The sequence below is a fragment of the Corvus kubaryi genome, unplaced genomic scaffold, assembly GCF_017639235.1.
Source record: "Corvus kubaryi isolate FWS band 111438036 unplaced genomic scaffold, C.kubaryi_AGA036_p1.0 split1-37296, whole genome shotgun sequence".
NCBI classification, from domain to species: Eukaryota; Metazoa; Chordata; class Aves; order Passeriformes; family Corvidae; genus Corvus; species Corvus kubaryi.
The window spans coordinates 6,646,250-6,671,353 of record NW_024582075.1 but is presented as its reverse complement, the minus strand read 5'-3'; the positions used below and the strand labels follow the sequence as shown (position 1 = coordinate 6,671,353).

At 37.5% G+C, this 25,104-nt stretch overlaps 1 protein-coding gene across 6 annotated transcripts in view; it reads right to left on the bottom strand.

The window, feature by feature from the left end:
* PCSK5 (proprotein convertase subtilisin/kexin type 5) overlaps window positions 1-25,104 on the bottom strand; it is a 229,293-nt gene that overhangs the window by 197,255 nt on the left and 6,934 nt on the right. For all 6 annotated transcript variants that reach the window (XR_006013538.1, XM_042012677.1, XM_042012675.1 and 3 more), the window contains exon 2: window positions 9,097-9,201. Coding sequence is in view for 5 of the 6 variants with exons in the window: in XM_042012677.1 (XP_041868611.1) it covers window positions 9,097-9,201 (105 nt within the window). In the remaining variant the exon portion in view is untranslated. The remainder of the gene's footprint in view (window positions 1-9,096; window positions 9,202-25,104) is intronic.

Sequence of the window (25,104 nt, the reverse complement as noted above, 5' to 3'; positions counted from 1 at the left end):
CAACAGTTTAAGTACCCTTAGTGAAACACAAGACCCCTGCAGCTGTCAGAGCTGCTGTCTACACTATCAAGCTCTTAGAATACAGATTAAAAATTAGAGGACTAGATCTCCCTGGGTTTTTTTAAATATTTAGTTGTCCTGTCATTTTTTACCTATAAATGCACTTTGCTGCTAAAAAACATAGGAGCAAGTACTACTTTACTGGAACTTTAAAGAAACTCAAGCATTAATACCTACTAGCATCTAAGGACTAAGGACTGCAAATATCTTTTCTTTATAACCCTCTGCTTTTAAATGTTTATAACTGCTACACTGAAATTTTCTTCTGATGGGTCTAAATTCTCCACATACATACTCACCTAAAGTGCTTTTGCCATCACTAAGGCTGAGCAAAATCCTTTAGCGCTTCCTGAATTGTGTGAGGAATGTAACACCCTTTTCCTTTTTAGGTTGCAAATGGATTTTCCCTGGGTTTATAGTTTGTGTGTTTGTTTTCAAAATAAGGCTATCCAAGTCTGTGTGGTCTGCCTTCACACGCATTGTATATCCCACCATTAGTGGTCTCACTTTGAGTGAGGGTGAGCATTCCCAGCTTGCACAGGGAGAGCAAACCAGACAGATGTGCCATTAAGCAAGAAAGCATTCTGACAGAGAAGTGCAGAGAAAATCTTATCCCAGAATAGAGAGACTTTAGAAAGCATCTAAACTGGAGCTGGAACTGGTGACATTTAGGTCCCTTCTGACCAAAACTATTCTAACTCAAAACACAACTCAATGCTGTCTAATTAAGTTAGCTACTCTGCACACTGCATACACCTTTTGCACTCTCAACAAAAGCAGCTGCGACCTCTATTAGTCCCTGCTCAAATCAGTTGTTAGCTGAAGACTCTCAGAGTGTGCTGCACCATCCTGGAGTGCATGCTGCTCAAATAACTTCTCCAAACTTTAACTCCATGATTGTGATGCTAACATCTTCCTCTGATGAAGCAACAGACGGACAAAGTTTTTTTCCTCCCTGTTTTTGTTATTCATTAATGTACAGTCAACTTTGCACTAATGATATCCTGAGCTGTTCTAATGCCTACTGAATATAAGGAAGGAACCAAAAGAAGTATTGGTAACTAATTGTATCTTAAGTACTTTTATTTTGTAAAATAAGATGTCAAATGCTAAATGCAGTTAGGTCTAGTAAAATGGTTTTCTGAATTTGTCCATTGCTAGGATTAGCACTGGAGCTCCAGCAGTCTGCACAAGAAAACTGTAACTATTATCACATATGAACCCTACAATTAGTTCTTAAGATACCTAAATATATTTTTGTTGAGGTTCCTCTAGTGACAGTGAAAGGAAAACACGTACACAACTTTCTTCCCTGCTTTGTCCCCAAAACCGAGAAATTTAAGAGGTATGTTACATTCAGAATCTTCATCTTACTATGTGAACATAGCATTGTGTAATATCAACTTTAAGAAATATTTATTCCCTACACAGAAAAAGTATGCCCTGAAGGGAGTTTTCCCCTCAATTACGCCTAAAGAATATTTCTATATATTTTTGAAGGTTCCCAAACAAGTTTCTGTAACAAGATCTAGGCTATAGTTGGAAATACTGTCACTGATCCTAACCTCTGCTCAACATGTTTGCTGGAATGTATTTTAAAAGCAGAACACACTCTACAAAACAAAAGCCAAGGAGTCCTATTGCCACAAGCCCCAAATTCACCAAGTGCAGAGAGGTCAAAGTACATGATTTCTCAAAAGAAAAATCCTCCATGGTTTTAAACAGTTCTAAGCTAAAATCCAGTTACAATCTAGCCAATGTTTTTAATTCTTTGAGACTTACCATGTTTAAGACACATAGTCTGCAAAATTCAGAATAGGCTATTTATATTTTTTTCTTCTCTTAATAGCATGAGTCCCTTGCAAAGCCCCAGGTCATTGCATATACGTGGGGTCTTTTGCTTTTGCCTCTCTAAAACCAGAAAGTTCCAAATACATCAAAGAGACAAATGAAATCTGCCTAATTTTAAATATTCCTGATCCAGAAAGTTTTAGCTACTTCTGTCAGACATTGCTGAGTCCTTGCCTGCCACTTCAGTGTCAGCCAACATCTTTCTCATTGACTATGAAGTCTAGAGACCATGACAGCAGCTCTACCACAGTCCCTAAAGACTGCTGAGTCCTGAAATGGGGCATCTGACAGCTGGTCCAACACCGGGTTTCTGTGATGTTGCAAAAACTTGATAAAAAGGGTGGGGGCACTGAAGCTTTTTCTCAAAAAGAATCCTGGTCAAAATCCTGACCTTCTCCTCACCATCCTGAGGTTTTTCAAGTTCCTTACTCATCTCTTTACCGTCTAAAGAAAATAATGCTATGAAAATAGTTAAAGAATATAATCCTGCAAAATAATGTTTTAGTTGTTTCCAGTGGGTGGGAGAGGACGATTTAATTCCTCATTTGCTACATTTATTAGGGAGCAAGCCAGTTAAAACCTCTGAACTAATCTCCTTTTCCAAAAGTTAACAATGAGATGGTCTTTGCCAAGGAGTTCTGTAAAATGACTTAGCAAGTGAAAAATTGGAATCTAATCTGATTTTTTTTTTAATGCACTTGAAATTAGATATATTGAGGGAACAAAACTCCTTTGAGACAGATGCCAACAACTGATGAAATCATGACGAAATCATGTGAAATCATGACAAAAGGGAAATCTAAGTGTAGGTAACTGAATACAGTAATATATTTCAAGAAAAACATCCATATTCCCCAACAGTGAACACTTTCCTTTTCTAAAATTATATTACACTGAATTCCTACTGGTTGTTTTCCTGCTTCTAGTGGACAACATCAAAAGGTAATTCCACTAGGAAACTTTAATGACTATTTTTTTTTTCTTTAAGTACAAACAGCTATTAATTAGACATTAACAAAACTTTTGTTCTTTAGAAATAAACCTGTCTCAGTAGAGTCACAATTAACTTTATTAAATGTTTCTACCTATTGTAAATAAATTAAGAGAAATTACCATTATGTGACAAAATTTGCTGACTCAAGAACAGATACTTCCTCTTATAGAAGCAGTGGATTTGGCCAGTAGAGTAAAAAGGGAAGGCCATATATATTCATGTGATGTTGGCTTTTCATTTTTAGATTACAATCACTCAAGGTTCATCCTTACACTGGTTTTGTATCCACCACAGACAGAACACTGTTCCCCGTGCAGAAAAGGAACACCAAATTTTAGGCTGCTCTTCCTCACAACAATTAGAAGCTTCAACTTGCCTTCTCAACTGTTTCAGTTATTGGGTTGGTGCAGAACCCACCTTGAGTGCTGCATCCAGCACTGGGGTCCTCAGTACAGGAAGATTTGTTGGGACTGAGTCCAGAGAAGGGCCACAAAGACGGTTAGTGGGCTGAAGTACCTCTCCTATTTGGAAAGGCACAGAGAGTTGAGGTTGCTTGTCCTTGAGAAGAGAAGGCTCCAGGGAGACCTTATTGAGGCTTTCCAGTATGTATAGAGGACCACTAGGATGGGGACAAACTTTATAGCAGGTCTTGTTGCTACAGGACAAGGAGAAATGCTTTTAAACTGAAAGAGGGTTCATCCAGATTAGACATAAGGAATAAATCCTTTACAATGAGAGTGGTGAAACCCTGGGCCAAGCTGTCTGGAGTGGACAGGTAGGTGCCCCATTCCAGAAAAAAATAATTCAAGGTCAGGTCAAACAGGGCCCTGAGCAACCTGATCTAGTTGAAGATGTGCCTGCTCATTGCAGGCAGATTGGACTAGATGACTTTCAAAAAGTTTCTTCTAACTCAAACTATTCTAGAATTCTGTGATAAGGGAAAAACCTGCTACAAAATGAAGCTACTTTATTGCTATACTCAGTGGGATCTATCTCCCTGTTGTTATTCTAGGTCTAGGTGCATTCTGAACGGCTGAATAGTCATCACTGAGTGACAAATAAAAATCAGTGTGATGCAGCCTCATCACGCTAAAAAAATTCTTGATTCCTGCTGAAGCAGCACACATTTCCCAGGGACTTTTGCTGCCGATGAATACAGTTTATATTAAAACTAATATAACAGGCACCCCTATAAGTACAGGTTTCAATTACCATTAAGCAAACAAAATACAAACCAACTTATGCAAAATTCACAGCACAAAGAACAGTTAGAATACCACTAATTCCAGCAGGATATACTGAAATTCTTCATAAGTGAACAGCAACTTTGTATTTCAAAAAGCCTTGAAAAAAAAATCCAAGTTGCAGGACTATTTGCTCATGCTTACATGAAACTAATTAAATATCCCAGAAGCAGGTGATATAGGGAGATACTGCTATTCCCTCTCATTCATTGTGATTCAGTTCATGTTCTAACTCAGCCAATAACAGGCTTCTTGAAAATAGCAAGACTTATTATTGATTTTTACTAAGCTAAAGATGTGAGACTTGCTCATGCAAAAGCTTTTTCAGGTAATTAATTAAAGGAGCCACAGTGGTAAATATTGCATTATTTAAGAACTAACTTAAAGCTCCAGTCAAATTCTGAACAAATAAACACCGTGACAGTTCTTATTCTTTTGCAACCAAGTAGCATTTATTGATTCTTGGTCCCTGTGTGCTTGTACATTTTATGGCTACCCATGCAGACATCAGTAACTCACCTGGTTCCACTGTTTAACTGTTGTGTTATCCTGTACGTCTAACAAAATATTTTTGTTTACTAAGGTTTAACAACTAAATATCACCTTACCCATAATAACATTCTCATCTAATTTCTCTAAGCTTTAAGTCCATGGTGCCAGCTTTTAAAAGCCCCAGGTTACTCACAGCTGCTATAACTCTGCTCCCCTTTGCCCTCTCATGAACACAACTGTACTACCAGTAATAAGGACAGGCTTCTGGCATTACTTTCCTATTGCCTGAAAACAGCCCGCATCATTTGGTGTCACCAAAGATATGCTTGCCAGCATTTTACATGCTGATACTATGAGTTCTGTTCAGCTTGATATGGCAAAGGTAACACTTTCTCCTATGCCATACTGCTACATTCTGTGTATGGTTAGATCAGGCTGCGTAAAATATAAATGTCTGGAGTAATGTTTTCCCAGGTACTCTGATCCTGGAGTAGAGTTGACAAAAGGCATGACACTACTGCAAAATTGCACTCAAGCAGAGTATCTTCCTTACGTGAAAGTAGCCAGCCTTACTTCTTATTTCAATGAGACTGTAAATCTTTCTGTTTCTAAAAGATAAATGAACTTGATCCATCAAACAGGATTCAAACCCTAAATAAACCTACCTGAAATTCATTAAAATTAGAAAAATATGAGATGCCATCTTAGTACAGATTGATAAAGAAACAGTAATAATCCGAAGTTGGCTGATGTCACACTGACAGGAACACAAATTATTAATTCCACATTTTTTAGCATCACTGTGGCCCACATGTCCTTTTCAGATCTCTGTTGTGATGGAAGACTCTGAGGACCTCATGATAAAAACGGAACAAACTTCAGTACATCTATTTATTATCAATCTTAAAGCTGCCTTCTATTACCCTACGAACTGTCATCTTCTAGGATTATTTATGCTACCTATTCTATGGAATATTTTTCATTATCACAGCTCTTCACTAAAACCTCTTCATTTTATGTAACAGTTCAGAATAAAAAGAAAGTTTTTCCAGCTGTGCTGTCCATTTAATTTACATGTACTATTGTCATGCATATACATTTCAACTCTCAAATTTCATTGGAATTGTCATCTCTTTACTAATAGAAAAGCTCCACCTGATTTCTCTCATCCTTTGTACTGATGAAAAGTCTGGCCTTCAGACTGCAGTTTCAATCTTTGTTTGCAATGTTTCCCACTTTGTGACTCTTCAATTCACCACTGCAAAACACAGAGACATACCTCAGCTCTTTCTTCTCACCCCTGGAAGTGCTGTAATAGTCTGGTTTCAATACATGGCCTACCATCAACACTCTCAACTATTTAATAGTTGAATTAGAGCTTCATGATAGCTTTCAAGTAGGGACTCATTCTGTCATCTTCCCACTTCTTTTTTGCTCCCGCTCCCATTTTTTCATGCATTGTAGTATCACCAAAATAACTTTGCAGAGCAAACTCTAAAGCTAAAAAGGCTCTTAATTCATGGTGTGGCACTCCCACTGACCCCTGCCAAAGGCCAACTGCAAACAGCACATCAGCTGGGGAGACCAGAAACCTCTGTAAATAAATTTCATTCAATTGGCCTTGATCTCTGCTTTAAATCCACAGACTTCTTCCACTTCTATGTTTTCCTATTAAGACATGCAAAATGCCACATAACTATTCACTGGCCTAGAAAGATAATGTGAATAAAGCTATGTTTCAAATTTTCTCCACTACAATCTATGTTAAGGAAATTACATCCTTACTTGTGCATCTCTTCCCTAAAACTGCTTCATCTTTTTCATTGCTAAATGACAACATGTAGCATTGCTAGGTAAAGATGTGGCTGATAATTGACAAAACTGTGTTACACTGCATATCCTTTACCTGCGTTATACTGCATATCCTTTACCTTATCAACTAAATACAGATGATATGAGGTTAATACAGGTTAATGCTGAGAAAGTGTCAAAATGTGCAATCCACATGTCTTCAATTTATCAAAGAATCACAAAAGGATGTAAAGCACCTCGAAGATCATGAAGTCCGGCCTTTGATCAACCTCCCTCTTGTCAAGCAGACCACAGCACTAAGTGCCACACCCAGTTATTATGCTCCCTGTTGGATCTATTCATATTGTTTATAACAGTATGAAGAGTCTTTTCCAGAAGAAAATCAAACCAAAGATCTTCAAAATTCATTAATTTAAATCCACAATAACAAGATTTTCTATTAGTTCTACATCTTTCATCATGCATTCACACAATGAAATCAAATACCATCCATGAAAATAATTCAGAAATACCAAATTTCATAATTTCTTCCATTATATGCAGGTTATTTACATAATGAACTGCCACTCAATCAGAATTCCATCCTTTAAAATTTTGTGAAGTAAAAAATTAGTGATCCATGTCTAAAGCAACACAGAACAAGTTAATTCCATGTACATGTAACAGGGAGACCTTTTTCTGCATTAAGTAAATTACCATCCAATTATTTAGAAAGTAAACAAACCTCAGTTTTCTTTGTTCCCAAATACACACGCTGACTAATCTCCTGCAAATATTGGCATTAGATACCATCACATTCATAAATATAATAGCACGTGGTCCTTTCAAATTCTCATAGCAATGCAATGCGCCTCATTTAACATTAGAGCTTTTGTTTTAAAAGGACCAGCTTATATAGAGCAATTAAATTGCCAGTGTGTTTTAATAATCATTAAATATTATACACACTGAGGACATAGTCATCTTTACGCTACAAATACATGTTCATTTATTGATATGTCTGCAGCCACATAAGAATTCCCAAACCCAGGTTCAGTGAAGCAGTCAGAAAGATCTAGGTATTAGACTATTGGTTTCTCTTTGGGTTCAGAATCATTACCAGGGTTGAGTACCTTGCATAATCCTCACTAGAGCTTCTCAATATTGAAGTGATATGTAACAATGGTTCAGAAATGTAGAAATTCTATACCAGCAGCAGCACAGATTGGAGACAACTCCTAAACGGCATAATGTGGAAAATAAAAGATAACTCTGATTTTCTGCTGTGTTCTGCCTTAAGAGTCTCTCACTATTCTGGCCAAAGTAGTCAGGACTGTCTGCCAGAGGTGCAGACGGGGTATCTGGAAGCTGGGTGTAACACCACAGTTTATGGTGGTACATGCAAGCGAACTTGTGCAGTTGTGTGTAAATCGCTCCACCTCTGTGCATATGGAAAGAGCATGAATTGATGCAGATGTGAACACTTTCCCTTCCTTTTGCATTTTCGCCTATTCTGTGTGTAGTGCTTGTTGCTTGAATGGTGGGTCTCAGTACTCGTGGGAACATAGATTTGGGCACTGATCACTTTCATACTAGTCCCCAACATACACTGCTCAGCAGAGCTGCTGGTGCTCTCAAAGGGTTAAGCAGTTCAGCCTCATGACCACAGGATTGAACACAGTTTTTTGTGTACATTCCTAGTCTTGTCCCATCCTCAAGAGGAACTTCAGCCCTAAATACAGTTTTCCAGATGGCAGAAGTATTCCTATATGATGCTCAATTTGTACAGTGTTCAAACTCTTTCACAAGTAACTTTTACTTCTCATAAATGATTTGTTAAGTAAAACCTGACAAATCCTTCACAGGGAACATTCATCATCCAATAATTTAAGAAAAGCTTGACTCTGTTTTTACCACACCAGTGGCCTGGGGGCTTGTTGGCAAGACTGCATTGCATGAACAGCATAAAAAAAGTTAATGGGATCTTCACCAAACTTTTTCTAAAAGAAAACCAGAGGCAGTCCAATTCTGCAGTCAGTGAATAAGATACTAATCATTGAAATTAAAGGTTCAAACAAAAGTGTGTCCTGGGTAGGATACTAGAGGATGTCATACTTAACTATAAACGAGTAATTAAATTGTGTTGGCAGTTACCTATTATAATGTGTGCTACAAAGAAATGGTATGCAGATCTTAAAATTAAGATCAGTGGAACTACCAAAAGGACCACAGAAAAGAGTATTCTTTTTAATCCCTCATAGACCAAGTCCAGAAGAAGACAAGAAAAAAAGCAAGAGAAACTTTCCTCTGAACATTGTACCATCCCACATTGCATTTTTAAAGCTGGCTGTTTCACAGAAGGGATCTGCAAGAATAAATCTTACACATGTGGTTTTGCAGAGAAGCATAGCACAGTAATTAGTGCATTAACAAAATTCAAGTACTCATCCAGGAATAATGGTGGACCTTACGTTCCAAGAATAGCACATACTTAATAGCATGGTATCATCTTCACTTTGTTTTAATGAGAACTAGAACCTTAGAAAACAGATAGGGTTAATCCTTGTAATGCTATATGTCATTCAGGTGAATGTCCTCTGGTATAGTATCTCATATAAAAAATGCAAAGGCTTTTTCCTCAAATACATGCATGGATTTTCTTACCTTTGGTTCCATTGAAATGAAGCTGTGGGTACCTCTACTTGAGAGAACTGACCTTTTAATTGTTTTACTGTGGTAGAAGTGGTAGTAGTCCCTCAATGCTCCAATCTGTAAGAGCAGAAAAGAAAAAAAAGGAGTGGAAGACTTAATTTAATGAAACTGGTTTCCTGTTTTTCATTTTGGAAAGTCTATAAATTATGCAATTTCCTCTGTGCTGAAATGTTACTTGAACCCACTGATCATCTTTCAAAAGAAAGACATATGATATTAAGTATATGAAGTATCCTTGAGGCAGTAACTGCATAACCAAAGACTATAACTGAGCTGCTTAGTCTGGCTCTATCTACCTTTTTAATGTTTAATTTATATGCAGTACTTCTGGTAATTCTATATCAATCTATATCCAAACTGTCCTTAAACGACAAGTATAAAAATCATTAAATGGCTATAGGGTTATTAAAAAGCATTCCGTCCAGTTTGCTTATGGAAATGCACTGTAAAACACACTAGACTTGGTTATTGAAAAGGACATTCACAGCATCAGACTATACAACAGTAACTGTTTTCCCATTCTGTCAAATGAGAGCAAAAGTAGAAGAAAGAAAGATGGAAATGGTAACTTCATAGGATAATAACTCATTTGAGGTACAAAATCAATTCATGCAAAACTGCAAATTTCACAATGGTGTAATAAAAATGCTTCTGACTTATCCCTTCAGTAAACAATTGAAATATAAATACTTAAGTGAGATGGCCATCACAATTTGAAAAAGAAATCTTCCTTTCCAGAGTCATCAATATGGCTGGTTTCATTTCTCATTTTTAACTTGAAACTTCACTTTCACTCACCTACAAACTAACATTCAGTCTCCTTGTCTTTGGGAGAATGCCTCTCCAATTCAAGGAGGAATTTGAACTCATAGGAACTCATAGGAATTTGACCTATTATTGCACTGCAAATCTTGTAAGATACTTAGTAATTTAGTTTCAAGTTCCTCAATGATAAGCAAAAAAGGTACAATTGAGCCTACTGTCATTTCAAGTTAAAACTCAAAGTGACCTCATGAAACAGGCTTGGTTTTCCAAATGGAGCTGAACTATATCATCTAAGAGGATGGAGCAACACTTGAAAACTTTCACCTTAAAAAATCCCTCAGATTTCTGAATTTGCATCTATAAGAACACACATGCAGGAAACTTGGGAGTTCAGCAGCAAAGACATGCAGAGAACTAGAAATAAATCACTCATGAATTCCAAGAATATTTAGAATATTAGTAAACAAAAATCTTGAGAAAATATGAAGTAGACTACAAATACTGATATTAATAGAAAACAGCAACAATTTAAATGAATTCGCCTAATGGAGAAAACTGCAACAGGGTCCAGGATATTAATGCCAGTCTGTGTGAGTGGTCCATCAATATCTTCATTTTGGGATGAGTAACTTATGTCTAGTGTAACAAAAATACCAAAACATTCAGTTAAATCAATTTAGTTTATCATAAATTAAATAGGAATTGGTTTGTCTAAGACTAATTAAAGTATATTAGTACTAGAGTAATTTACATGCTGCTTTCTCTTTGAAAGGCAATTCCAGCTGAAGCGGCACATCTTCAGCACAGCACAGATGAGCCCAGTTGTAGTGAAGTGGGTTACATCTGGCTGGTGGCCAGTCAACAGTGCTGTTCCTCAGGGCTCAGTTCTAGGACCAGCTCTGCTCAATATGCTTAACAACAACCTGGATATAGGATTTAAGTGCTCCATTAGCAAGTTTGCTGATGATACCAAACTGGGAGGTGCTGTTGACTCTCCTGAGAGACCAAAAGCCTTGCAGATGCATCCGGATAGATCAGAGCGTTAGGCTATGATTAATGGGACGAAATTTAAAAAGTTGAAATGCTGGATTTTGCACTAGGGATGAAGTAACACCAGGCACAAGCGTAAAATGGGAGAGAAGGGGCTGAAGAGCAGACCTGCAGAGAGTAACCTGAGGGTGCTGGCCGACATCAAGCTAAGCGTGACTCAGCCATGAATCTGGGCAGCCATGAGGCCAAACTGCATCCTGGAGTACCTCAAATACAGCATAACCAGCCAGACAGAGGAGGTGGTTATCTCACCATACTCAGCTTTGGTGAGCCTCATTTAGAGTACTGTGTGCAGGTCTGGGCCCCACAATTTAAGAAGGATGTGAAGGTCCTTGAATGCCTCCAGAGCAGGCCAGCAAACCTGAGGAACAGCCTGGAAGCCAAGGCTTGTGAAGTGGGGCTGAGCACTTGGGCTTGGAGAATAGCAGGCAGGTAACCTCACTGCTCTCTATCTACAGCTTCCAGAGCAGGGGACAAGGAGATGGAGGTGCTGATCTCTTCCCCCTAGGAGTCAGGGATGTGTCGGAATGGTTCAAAATGGCATCAAGCGAAGGTTCACACTGGACTTTAGGATGTGTTTCTTTACCAAGAGGATAGTCACACAGGCTTTCTGGGGAGGTTGTGAATGCCCCAAGCCTGTTAGTATTTATGAAGCATTTGGACAATGCCCTTAATAATGTACTGCAACTGTTCCGTCAGCCCTGAATTTGTCAACTAGATGACCACTGTAGGTCCCTTCCAATTCAAGCACAGACCAGTAGCATCAGATAACTGTTGCACTCTTTTTACACTACTATTATTTATAACAATCACTGAAATTTGACACCAGGCTTAGCGCAAGTGCAAGTGATGGCATGCTTCCCTGAGACAGAGGGATGTAATCAATTACTTCCAGGATGTTTCCTGGACTCATCAATAGCCTCAAATAAGATTGAAGTGCTAGCTGCTGGGAAGTGATGTTAAGTCTTGCTTCGTAAGTCTTCAAAGACCTGTAAAGTGCATATTCACCACAGCAGTAACCTATAAAGGTTACTGAACTTTTATGGACCTTGCTGCCTTTGGAGTGCATTCGAAACCCACTACTTTGTCTGTGTGTCTACACAAGCACACACATTACTGAAAAGACTCAGCTCAGACAAGCAACTCGATTTTACAACTTCACAGAACTGTTTAAATAGAAAGGCTATATTACAGGGAAAATAAGCATCCATCCTGTTTTGTGCTACAAAGGTCTCAATATCACCCAGTCCTCAGTATTTTGTCTTGCACTAGTTTAAGGGGTTTATTTATTTCGTTATTTACTAAAGATTAACTCTAGCTGACCACTCTGAGGGCATTCAAACCAGCAAACTTAGGAGATGACCTAATTGCACTCCTGGAGGTTCTACAGTTTAGCAGCATTAGCCATCCATATGGAAGAGACTGGAAGATCTGTGTGCTTCCAGCCCAAAGGGGACAGCATGAGGCTTTGTAATCCTTGTCAGCTCTACTGCCTCTGAGAACTTGGACTGAGGAGATGGAATTAAGCCCTCGGAATTATGTATGATAATTGCAACGCCATGTCTTCCAAACACCGTTAGTTTTCAAATAATAATAGTGATTATTTAGAATTGTGAGACCTACAGCTTTAGTTCACAATTGACAAGGAATTAAAATGCACCCAAATCTTTTAAGGTAATTAAATTCATATTCACTAACTGCCAGTGCCTTTCACAGCAAAGTAACACCAGTATTACTAAAAATTTTTTGCCTCCTTTTACCTTAATGGGAATTTACTTAGACCTTCCAATTCCTTGGACTACTGGGAAGAAGAGTTAAACCATATAACTAAAGCATAATAAAACTTATCATTGTGTATGTTCTTGTTAAATTGTTTTTTATACTTTTAACTCCCAGGTCCTAGAAGCACTCTCACAGAAAAGCAATGCCTAGACAGAAACACCAGAGCTAACGACCACTGCTAGAGACTGACGGCAGTTTAACTCATATATCCTTGGGAAATCTTTGTAATCGCCCTATTTTTTTTTTAAACAGAGGGCATGATTTCTTTAAAAAGAAATAGGGAAGTATTGCCTGGCCAAAGGAAAAAGAATGGACAGTGGGGGTAGGGGAGACCTAATCTTTTTCAAAGTAGTATTTGTAGATAAACATTTTCAACAGATCTATACATACATTTTAGTTGTACTATACTATGTTTGTTCAAGGATGAAATAATTCTTGGAACTAACAATTGGTATCACAGCAGCATCCCAGAAAACCAAAGCATTCACATATTTACATTAAATTTGTATTTATCAGGTATTATTTTTTATATAAAGCTGAGAAAATGTGTTAATTTTAAAGATAACATGAAACAAGAATGAAACTTTCTAAGCGTGCTCTTAAAAATATTTCTTCCATATGTTGTTTTATAATCTAGGGTAATAGTAAGATAATTTAGGAGATAATTACTGAATGAATTAATCTACATGGGCATTGTGTCCCCATGAACTCCACAAGGAAATACAAATTCTAAAGCTGACTGTTAAACGTACTTTCAATATATTTATATGGTCACCAAACTGTCCTATCTGACTAATCTGTGAAACTAAACTAACTGAAACTGCTGTCTAGCTAAACAAGAGCAGGGAAGTCATTCCAACTACTGGGCAGGAACCTAAGAGATGCTTCTTAGCTTGTAGATAACATTTTTTTTTTAAGAGGCAAGTGTTCTAAACATCTAGGTACAAAATGTTCTTCTCCCAGCGGGCTGAATAGAAAACAACATGCTACTCATTTGGTGAACTGGAGGATATATTTTAAGGGTCCCTGTTTCTCCAGGCTTTAGTGACTTTGCTCCTAAATGGATTTGGAAAGGAAGATGGCTCAGGCACAAATAAGACTCTGAACTCAGTAAGACACTAGAAGAGCCAAAGAAGCACAGATCTGCTGCCTTTGTGCAGAGCTGGAATATAAACCATTATAAACAGGCACAGGATTGGATTTCACAAGGAGGTGAAGGTATGACCCTTGCGATTTTTCAGAACTGCAAAAAATTTCTGAAGTATTAAAGTCCTTGATAGAAGAAAATATCAAAACCAGAGAGATAAAGAAAGTTTATTAGGTTTACTGTTATCATCTCCCTTTAACGAAATCACTTCAACTCTATTTCAAATGTTTACATTTTTTCAGATCGAAGCATTTTCATTTTTCTCTGAAATATCATTTCTGGTGTCCTCTGTACAATGTGACAACATTTTAAACAGTTTCATAGTGTCCCAGTTGCAGAGAAAAGGGGGTAGAGTTTTTAGCCCTGTTTATTCAATACCACCCACATCATCATTGAGGGGCACGGCTTCAGTGGGAAAAAGCCAGGGCCAGAAACTGGGAATTCACCACTTTTGCCCCAGTCACATAAGCAGAGTGGACTGTCCCCTTAAACCATGGCAGACTGGACTTGGTCCCTTCCGCTGTCCGCCAGTTTTTTTCCCTCCTCCCGTTTTTCCTCCAGAGCACTAGTATGGGAGATGCGGTGTTGAAGTGGACAGCTCCAAGCAGGAGAGCGTTGGAGGCGGCAGTTCAAACAACTGCAGAGGGCCGAGCTTAGACAGCAGCTGCACAACTCCATTATTCAGATGAACTAGCTTCCAGCTTTTTTGTCCCTGCTTTCCACTCTTTTTGGGCCGGGTGGGAGGACAGGGGAGAACATTATGCTGTGGAAGCTCTCCTCACCATATTGCCTTTGTTTGGAGACCACACCTGGTGCTATCTTTGAGAAGCATTTTTCTTTGTTCCTGTTGGTAAGTGTTCTTTTGTGGGTAAGGCACCTTCTTTTTGTGTACTTTTTACTATTGATATTGCAGTGGTTATTCTGATTTTAGTAAACTGATATTTTTATTACATAATCTCTCCTATTGTTCCTCCATTATCATAAGGGGTGGGGGAAAGAGAGTGGCTTATATAGAGTTTAGTTCCCTGTTGGTTGTTAAAACGAGCCCACACAGAATCACAGAATGGCCTGGAAGACACCAAGCTGAGTAGTGCAGCTGACACACCAGAGGAACAGGATACCATTCAGAGGGACCAAGACAAGCTTGAAAAGTGAGCCCATAAGAATCTTAATGAGGTTTAACAAAACCAGGTGTAAAGTTCACTTAAAATTTAAATCTGAAATCTCACAAGGTGAGCCCATAGTCCTTAATTTTGATCCCTGTTGGCCCATTGTTATCCATAGGTTCGATGATGCTACAGAAAACTGCCTTTCCCTTTCCTTCTTGGGTCAATCCATAAAAGCAAGTGTAAAGCATCTTAAAACCAGGGCTCTGGTTCAGCACTTAGGGGCAAGAAAGCTCTGCCGAGGCTGTTAGCTGTTCACTGATCCACCCAAATTAAAGAACCCATATCTGAAAAGGTCATTTTCATTCAAGACCTGGAACCTAAACTTGACTTGTATTCCAAGAAACAAAACTGTGTACTGGAGTTTGCGGGGGGACCTGGGATGGGGTTTTTTCACTCTAAGATACTACAGTAGTGACCACACTTTCTCAGCCTCCATCTCTCTTGCCTAAAACACCACTGTTGGGTCAGCACTGACAGATCTCCAGCATACTGAGGCTGGAGGGCAACCACCGTAAAGACAGAGCTGCTCAGACATCTGAGCTGCAGACTGAGATGAGGGCTCTTTCTCTCCCAAATACAACATCAAGTTGAGAGGTTTTTTAAATTGTTTTAGTTTCCTATTTTAAGCCAAATGAACTAACAGAAATTCAACTGCCCAAATTGTGAAGATATCTCTGTATGTGCTCAAGGTAGGAAGATACCTGTATGTGCCTAACTTGCCAGTTCATATCTGCTTCTCCCTCATTCCTTTTTCTTCAGCTTTGTGTTAAACGGAACTGATGTCTGCAAAGTGTTGCTGTTCCTGAATAGTGACACTCTGAACAAGTTTGCCTTAGTCTGAAATACATCCCCTCTCCCTGAAGAATTTTTTGAGTCCCCTAGATGGAAAAAAGCCTATACTGTAAGCAGGAGCTCTTGCCCAGTTTATTGAATCTTCAGTCTGGAGGAAAGGATAGTTCGGCTGAAAAAATCAGATTCCCTTCTTAACCACCTGCATGTAAAAAATGTAGAAAACTGCAAAATAGAGAGCAACATTGAAAAAATCACATGGCTATTTCAGGAGAAACATCGCAATTCCATAGAAGTAAATCAGGTTGCATCTCTTCAATATGGTAATAATGTAACACTTTACCATTTAACCACTGACGTTCCTTCTCATTCTGCTTAAATAGAGAGGAAAGCCTATCACCTTACTGAATTAAAATACACCACTCTGACCTTCCTTCGTATTTTTCATTTACGTTTCAGTTATTGGAATGGAGAAATTTTGTCTGGGCACTTGCCGTGAGCTAGGAAAGTAGAGTTTGATTTTTTAAATAGTTAATGCCAAAACTAAATAACAGCCGTTAAAATAAAGTAGCTCGGCCTTATGTTCTTTAAGATAATGTCACTGCTGTTGCTTAAATGCTGCTGTATTTTGTTTTAAAAATAAAGTAATACATTAACTCTTAAAATTGAAAAATAAACTCCAGCCTTTTAATTTTCATGTGCCTTTCTTAGTAGGATTAAAACACATCGATATACTGAGTCAATTATAATTTTTATATATTGTTCTAATTCAGTATCAAAGCTGAGTTTTTTCACAGTTATGTTATTGTATTCCATATCTATCTGTGCCCAAAAATTGTTACTGTAAGACCCTACAGAGCCAAGTATGCTGTGTGTATGTCTGGGGATGCCATCATGGGAATTTTTAAAATCCTCTCATGGCTGCTTCCGGTTCTTCACAGTGTGGTATTTACTTCGTGGGCTGTTTGGTCTTTGCTCAGACAAAGGTTTTGTCTTCCCTTTTTGGATTCTCTTTTAGTTTTTCGGAGTTTTGTGCATCTCAGAGAGGCTGCAGTTGGCGGTTTTGAGCTGCCTTAGGGTGAGTTCCACGGGTGCCTGCTGGTCGCTGCAGGCGATCCCTCTCCTGCAAGCCAAGTCCATTGGCTTCCTGCTCCAGGGAGAAAGACATGGTTGTCTGGAGGGTGCCACCTTGGAAGGGAAGGTGTGACATCATCTTCCCTTTGTCCTCCAGCCATGTGGCCACCTCTGGCTGGCACCGTCTCAGGAAAGATCATTTCCGGCATTGGGGTCTCACTTTGTTCCCTGGGGTTGTGAGATTTAGCAGTTCGCTATCTAGCAGTTATTTACTTTTTTTCCCTTGCCTGTTGGCATGCTGTTACTAAACTCTTATTTTTTCACTTATATCTCCTCTTATCTCATTCCTTACTGGTGGGAAGGGATTGGTTGGAATCAAGGGGGATGTTCCTCATTTCAGAGTGCTCACCGCTTTAAACTGTCTCAAACCAAGACAGTTGGTATATTTGACTTTGGATTACCTCTATAAAAGTAGTTTTTCCTCATAGTTTTTCTTTTCAAGGCTTTCTACTGCATTACAGAATATAATTTAAATATATTTATACTCCCAATTCTAAAATATAATTTAATTAAAATTAAAGCTACGTTTAAATGTGGAATTCTAAATTCCAGTTAGATTTATTCTAAACTATTTTTAAAAATCAAAGTTCTACTTTTCTGTATAAATGCCCTACTGAAAATATATTATAAAATATATCTAGCAACATAAACCGAATTATGTTTCCTGTGAGACTTCTAACTGATTCATAAAATTTAAAACTTGAGGTGAATTGGGAAAAGCTTCCTACATCACACTTTCTATATAAAGGTTGCTTTGTACAGTTGTATTTTAAACAAATATTGTCAAATGAAATTCTGCTTTTTGAAATTACAGTACTTCAGTGCTCCCTTGGTAACCTTATTTAACATGTGGAATTATTTTGAAAAATAAAGAGAAAAAACCTAACAACCAAATAGCAATATAAAGTGTTTTACATAATTTAAAAAAAACCCAAAAAGTTTGTATCACAAACAAGCTTTAGTACAAATCAAGAGGTAAGATCAATTTAGGTATTAGAAAGAAAATAATTCAAGCTGTATCATAGCTTTCATTCTAATACATGCTAAATCATACTAAGCTTTATTAATTGAATCTACACTACTAGGAGGAATCCTTCCAAACAGGACTCTGGCATCTTTCCTTAGATTATATATTTGTGTAAATCCTGTTGTTATTGAAATTATGAACTTTCTGCCTCATTGAGTTCTGAAAAGTGGGAGAGGTTAACTGATTTTCTTTAAAATAAAAATATACTTTGATCATATTTGATTACAAATGGTGCTACTTCTAAAAGTGCAGGTAAAAAAAGAAGAATACTGAAGTCAAATTATAAAAAGAGAAATCCAAAAGACACCCATCAGGTAAACAAAGCCAAGGAAAAGCTGTTTGAGTCCTACATGGATAAGCAGTGAAGCCTTACACGTCACAGGTAACAGGAGACCACAGTAAATACATATTCCTTGCAAAGGTTATGACAGAAGCAGGGCTTGAGCTTGGCCCCTACCCTTCTCTGTTGCAGTTGCAGCTCTGAGAAGAACATGCATCACTCTTTATGGGAGGACAATATCTGCCCTGTGCTGTGTATCAGCACCCTTTGAACACTGGTATGTGGTACCACTTCCCTATAGATGAAGGCTACAAATATGCCCTCAGTGATGTTAAGAATGAATAAAAAGTGAGAAGTTGAAGATATCTGGACGCTGTGTTGATTGTTCAAGCATTAAATTGAAAAAATGAAAATGTCACTGAGTACTTGAAAAATTTCTTTGAAGGTCAGTCAGGGTTTCATTCACCTCTTCTCTGTGACTGATAAACAGGTTGTCACTATTGGAACAATGTTCAAAAAAATAGCTAAAAATTAATGAACACAGGTCCTTAATTACTGCACAGTGGTAGAGGGGTTTATGAAGTGCAGATTCCAACAGACATATTAGCCTAAAACATTTGGGGGGAGATGGTAAAGAAAGCCATTTCCATATATGCCATGTGAAATGTTAAAATTCAAGTACAGTGATTACGGGCATTAATAATTGCAACCCCATGTCACTGTGAGCTTTGCCTAGTGAGCATTGCAGCAACTGGCAAGTTCATGTCTCTGTCAAATAAAGTAATGCAACGTTACACAGCAAATGTGTGACCATTAACTTGCAGTTCCAGGGCAACATTACATTTTTCATGAAAATACTCAAAAGGAAATCGGTTACTGCCTTCATTCTCATTCATCGTTTCTATTATTTTCTTTTCAATACAGAAACCAGCATAACATAAACTGGTAGTCTATGTCCCTTTTTGTGAAGCCCAGTGAGTCACCACCTTGTTTCTGCAAGTGAAAATGAGTGCATTTATATTTTTATATTTTGTATTTTTATATTACACTGTGTTTTTATATTACGCTGAACAAACAAAAGTAACCTCTGCAGTACTTAAAGTGACTTCAATGAAGTCATCATGCATTTGCAAGTTCAAGCCATAACAAACTTATTTTTTATCTGCAAAGAAGTTGTTAGGCAATATGGTAATGTTTGTTCCAGTACCACAGTAACCATTTTGATGAAGCTATCAAAAAGGAAACAAATACCTTTAACTTTTAATTTTGAGCCACTGCTTTCTGAAATCTTTTTTTTTCTCCTTTCCAAACACAATAATCTGTAATTTAAAATGTCTAAATTATATACTGCATCAACTGAAATGACCTTTGTCTCTATTTTATTGACTTCCAATCCTATTTCATGTTATATCACTAAATAAATGTAAAATGATGAGACAGTGAGGATGTATACTCACGCAGTACCATTAATGTTTGTTGGGAAGTAACAAACAGAACTGTCATATACCATACATTATTAGCTACTCCAGATTCTAAAGATTATTGTTTCTTTGTAATGTTTCTTCAGCTGTACTCTCATATATGTAATTATGATAAAGCATAAGAATGAGGCTTGACAAAGATCTGACAAGGCTACTTCATTCATGTGAACCGTATAAAGGTTAGTTAAGAGGTTTTATTTTTTGAGAAACTACTGCAAGAAAAGTGTCACAACAAACAATGTTCATATTAATTTCCTTTTAAATCTTGACCATGAAATACTTAATAGGCATTGTCCCTGTTCTGAAACTTGTAAACATCTACCCTACTCAGTCCCATGGGATCAAGTCCCTTCTCACTTACAAAACTGTAAGTCAGAAATAACTGTTTAAACTAATGAATTTCAGAAGCATAAATCAAGAGCAGTCAATTCTAATGGGGTAACTTGTATGAGTAAGATTTAAGAACTGGGTAGCTCTTCTACAGCAGTAGAAATACTGTTATATCTGTATCCAGTTATTTAAACATCAATGTAAAACTCCTAAGCACATTAATAGCAAGGGAATTTATACTATTCAAAGTGACTAATGTGGTGACTTACACTAGCCATACTGTTTACAGTGAACATTTATATTGCCAGCGATAAACCTTTTCATGCTGTACTTTGTCTTACAAATCTGAGTTCAGTTCTTACTGGTCATAGGAAATACAATGTTTTCATTTAACTAACTTTCTCATGAGACTTGACTTAAGCAATTTCCTTTTCTATTACCGATAAAATTTACCAAAGAGAAATAAAGAAGTGACTCATGGGAATATCTAAGACAGAGTTAAGTTCATCTATGTGGGGTGTGTAGGCACGAAATCCAACTCTCTTATACAGTTAACCTAGATCAGACTTCCTCAACTTTGTACTCCAGCGAAGTCTGGTATCTTCCACTCTCTACGATATGTTTAATCAAACACAGAGAAGCATGCAACTTGCCCAGAACCCCAGGTTACTGACACATTCATCTACGTTGCTTGGTTAATGTTGGAGCTGTACAAAGGTTTATTTTTTTTTGTGTGTAAAAGTTAAGCTTTTGTCAGCATTCTTTATTTATGTCTCCATATGTAACCCTGTTGACTTTGACAGGACAACTAAAGCAACACCTGTTCATGTAACAGTTTAATAATATGAACACAAAAAAATTCTCTTTGACAGCATCTAAAGATAGACTAAAAGAAAAAGCAAGTAAGTGAGCAAATGAGACCAAAAAAATAATCCCCCAAAAGACTGCATTATGTAGCTTTCAAGCACAGTAAGAAATAGAACACCTTCATCATCATAACTAACACTTAGTGAGGATTTGAATAGTATTACAGCACACCAAGGGACTCTATTCTAGCACAGAATATGTCTAACCCAGTCTAGCAATATTCTACTTAAAGTTGCTTTCCAATCACAACAATAATAAAATCAACACACAAAAAAAAGTTACATTAATTCAGACATACACAGGTATCTCTTGCTGTACCATTTGTCAAAGTGCTAGAAGATTCAATTAGGCTTTCACTGGATTCACTGGAATCTTCCATTATGTTTAATGGAAACTACAATAAGAATTTAAGGAAGAAGGACTTAATCTTTTTTCAACTCAGACCCCAGTGAGGCCTACATTTTAGATACAGTGCATTAATGTCATTAAGAACTAACTTAAGCTTCTAAATTACCTTGGACTACAGAGAAAAGCCAAAGAGAGCTGATACCCAACTCATTACAAAACATCTAAATTTACTAAAACTAATGATAAACAAGTTACAGTTCTCAGACCCTATCCATTTCACACATACAAACATTCTCTGGTGATCTCATTTGGAGAGCAGAATCTTACAACCTCAGGGCTGAGAGAATGCCTGGAAGTGTTTCTTCTTGGAGAAAGGATAAAAGTTTCTACTGTACATTTGTTTAATCCATTGATATTAAGCATACCAATATACTGAAATAGGGAAAAGATAGTCAGAATGATAGCAATGCATTGGATAAAACTATGTATTCTTCTTTATAAATGGATTTTCATTTCTATTTTAAAACACTGTTTGAGAGTCCTACAGGCTAAGAAACATCAGAAAAACTACACAGATTTCAGCCACCACTAGAACCACTCACCATGCAGTTATGTTTGCCAGATTAGTATTTGTATTTGCCAGGCAAGAAATGGAAATTGCTCATATTTCATGCCACTGGAATGGCATTTATATACAAGAAAGCTTCAAAAAGACCCATCTGTTGCAATGCTAAACCATTTATTGATGCCAATACAGTCCAAGGCCCTTTCGGGTCATGGAATAGCTAACTCTTACAGAAAACAATGTTCTGCAACTCTGTTCAATTACAGTTACCAGTTTTCCCAGGTGATGGTTTTGTGATTTGTCAGTTGGCCACCCTCATCATGCACTGACCTAAAATTCAGTGGTAGGGGTCTGTTGTTAACTGACAATGGAAATTTAAACTACTCCAAGCTGAAGCAAACATTCGGCTTGATCAGACAGGCAGAAAGGAGTAACGACAGCGATGCGGTGATGTGCATATGTCAGATGCGTCAAAGCAATTCCAGATATTGTCATACATGTATCCTCCGGAATGAACTTTTATTTCAACTAGGTATGAATAAAATCTTATTAATGTTGTACTTTCAATTCATGGAAAGCAAATTATTTTGTTTACAAAGGAGCAAGGAAGAAAACTGTAGAGAATATCACAGTTGATACTGCCATGCTAGCTAGGGCTGGAGCTCGTGTTGTGTGGTAGCAATGGGATACATCTAGTTTGTCAACCTTACTGATATAATTGGGGTACATGCAAAAGCATTTCTAATGTCTTTACTAAGAGAATACTGAGACTTTTATAAACTGCTACTGAATACTTCATGGAGTACAATACTTTAAAAAAAAAAGAAGCTAATCTGAGCTATAAGACCACTCTATAGGTATCTGCATTAGTTTCACTCTATACCCCACTGGTAAAACTACCAGTTGCACAAGATGGGGCTTGGTTGCTCATGAACAGCTTACATAAACAGCTTACTCTGCAGTCCAATCCTTCAGGGAAAGGGTCTACTAATTTCCAAGAGGGCTAGGGGAACTTCCCCAGTTAAAAGCTGTTCATTTATGTTTGGCTGATTGGAGCACAGCATACTCACAAAAGAATCAGAGTTTTTTCAAAGTTTAGTGTTTGATTGATTTGTTTGTGTCAGTTCAGCTCAGATCAGTTACTCGAGATACAATACTTGACATTCTGCAGTTCAAAATGTTGAAGGAATATGCATGGAATAACTGAATAAAAACACTCTGTAAATTAAAGTAATTGAAAATCTCATTTAAAAATCAGTTTCCACATTTCAGAACAGCTGGGTGACAAATGTGATGTCAACTTTTAAGAGGAGATGTGAGGTGAGGCACTATGAACTTCCAAGTCACTACTAGAAAAATTAGTAGAAACTAAGAAATAAGATAATTAATGGACACTTGGATAAAGAGTCACTGCTTTGGAAATAGTTAAACAGAGGAGAATTCTGCCTTACAAATTTATTACTGTTCTTAAAAGTGGCCAAGCAGATAAATAGAGATGGGTAAATAGATATACTCTGGTTGGACTTCCAAAAGGCTTTTGGCAATGTTCTTCACCAAGAGGTTTTAAGAATTTAAGAACCCATTGCATAAGGTCTTTGCAGAAGTAAGCAATCAAAACAAAACAAAACAAAAATTAATTAACTAGTTATTTGTTTATCAAATAGCAATTAGTTTCTTGCAATGGGTGGAGGTGCCAGATGGAGTTCTGTTGGGTTCCATTGCAGAACCTCTTCTGGGACCTACATTATTTCATTACAAAAAATATGCATGGGAAAGAGTGAGCAATGAAGTGTAGATGTCAGCCACGACAGGTGTAAAAACTGCAACAGCTGGCTGTGCATGAACTGCAGAAGGACCCTGCAAAACTGAGTGACAACAGTATCAAATGGAATTCAATACAGACAAAAGTAGATCAACTTACGTACAAACCAAACATCACACTAAAATGAATTGTTTAGAGTTGCCCAGTACCATTAAGGAGAGACAATCTCAGGGTTATGGCAGGCTAATCCATGGAAACTCATCTCAATAGAAGTCCCCACAGGAAATTACATACCAGACATTAGTTATAGTATGAAGAATAGTGCAGAGTACATGGCATTATGAGAATAATGAAAGGTTTTGTCACACTACGTACTGTGTAGCTCTAGTCCCCTCTATACAAAGGACAATAACAGACCTGACAAAGTTGCCAAGTGGAAGAAAAAGGAAGGACAAAGATACGGTACAAAAGAAGTTGTATGAGGAATGGCAAAATAAACAAAGACCCTTCAGTCTAGATACAACATAATTTAGGGGAAAATATTAAAAATCTAAAAAAATCACATATGGCGTGAGAGTGGACAAAAATCGTCTTTCACCATCTCTTTTAGTAGCCATCTAACAAAGCCAGCAAGAAGCAAAAGAGAGGTGCGTCTTCACACAGTGAAGTAGCAAACTTTAAAAATCCTTGCCACAAAATATTGTGGATGCTGAAAGTTTAGTTTTCTTTCAAAGACTGAACCAGAATCTGGACAAAGAAAACATTGAGAATTTCTAAGTATGCAGAAACCATATCCAGCTCAGGCAGGCTCCTTAGCTGAAAACAGCTGAAGGGAGTGTTAGGGAGAAGCATCAGATGCTTGTTTTGTTCTTCCTCATCCAGGACAGTAATATAAAACCACTGCCTATGCCTGTGGTAGTGGTGCCTAGACAGATCTTCCAATGGACTCAGAACAGCCTTGCATCCTCTTGGGTGTATTTGAATAAGGGCTGCTCAGGTGAACAAAAGTATTCTAGGATCTACTTCTCTATGCCCTATATGTCATACTACTGGCTTTAAAGGTGCGGCACAGCATGTGTTTTCTTTCCTGTCTGTCTTTAAGACATCAGGTTACTGTGTAAATATGTTCTGCAAAGAAAGGCTCAATAAAAGAAAAGGAAATATTCTCTAGGTTTATCCAGAAAGGAAATTACTGACAGACAACACAGAGAATGGAAATTTTCAGTTCCCTTGAAGTTGCAAAATAGCGCTTAAAGACTAACTAGCAAACTAGATAAAAGAATGTAAAAGTAGACATACAGGATGCTAAACATAGCAAGAACCAGTGGATAAACAGATAATGAGGCACCTAGTGTGTTCTGTGGCAAAGTCATGTAACATAAAAAAACTGCACATGCCCTAAGAAAAGTTCAAGGCAAGGTTTACAATATTGGGGGCACTCAGTGAATACGACTACTAGAGACC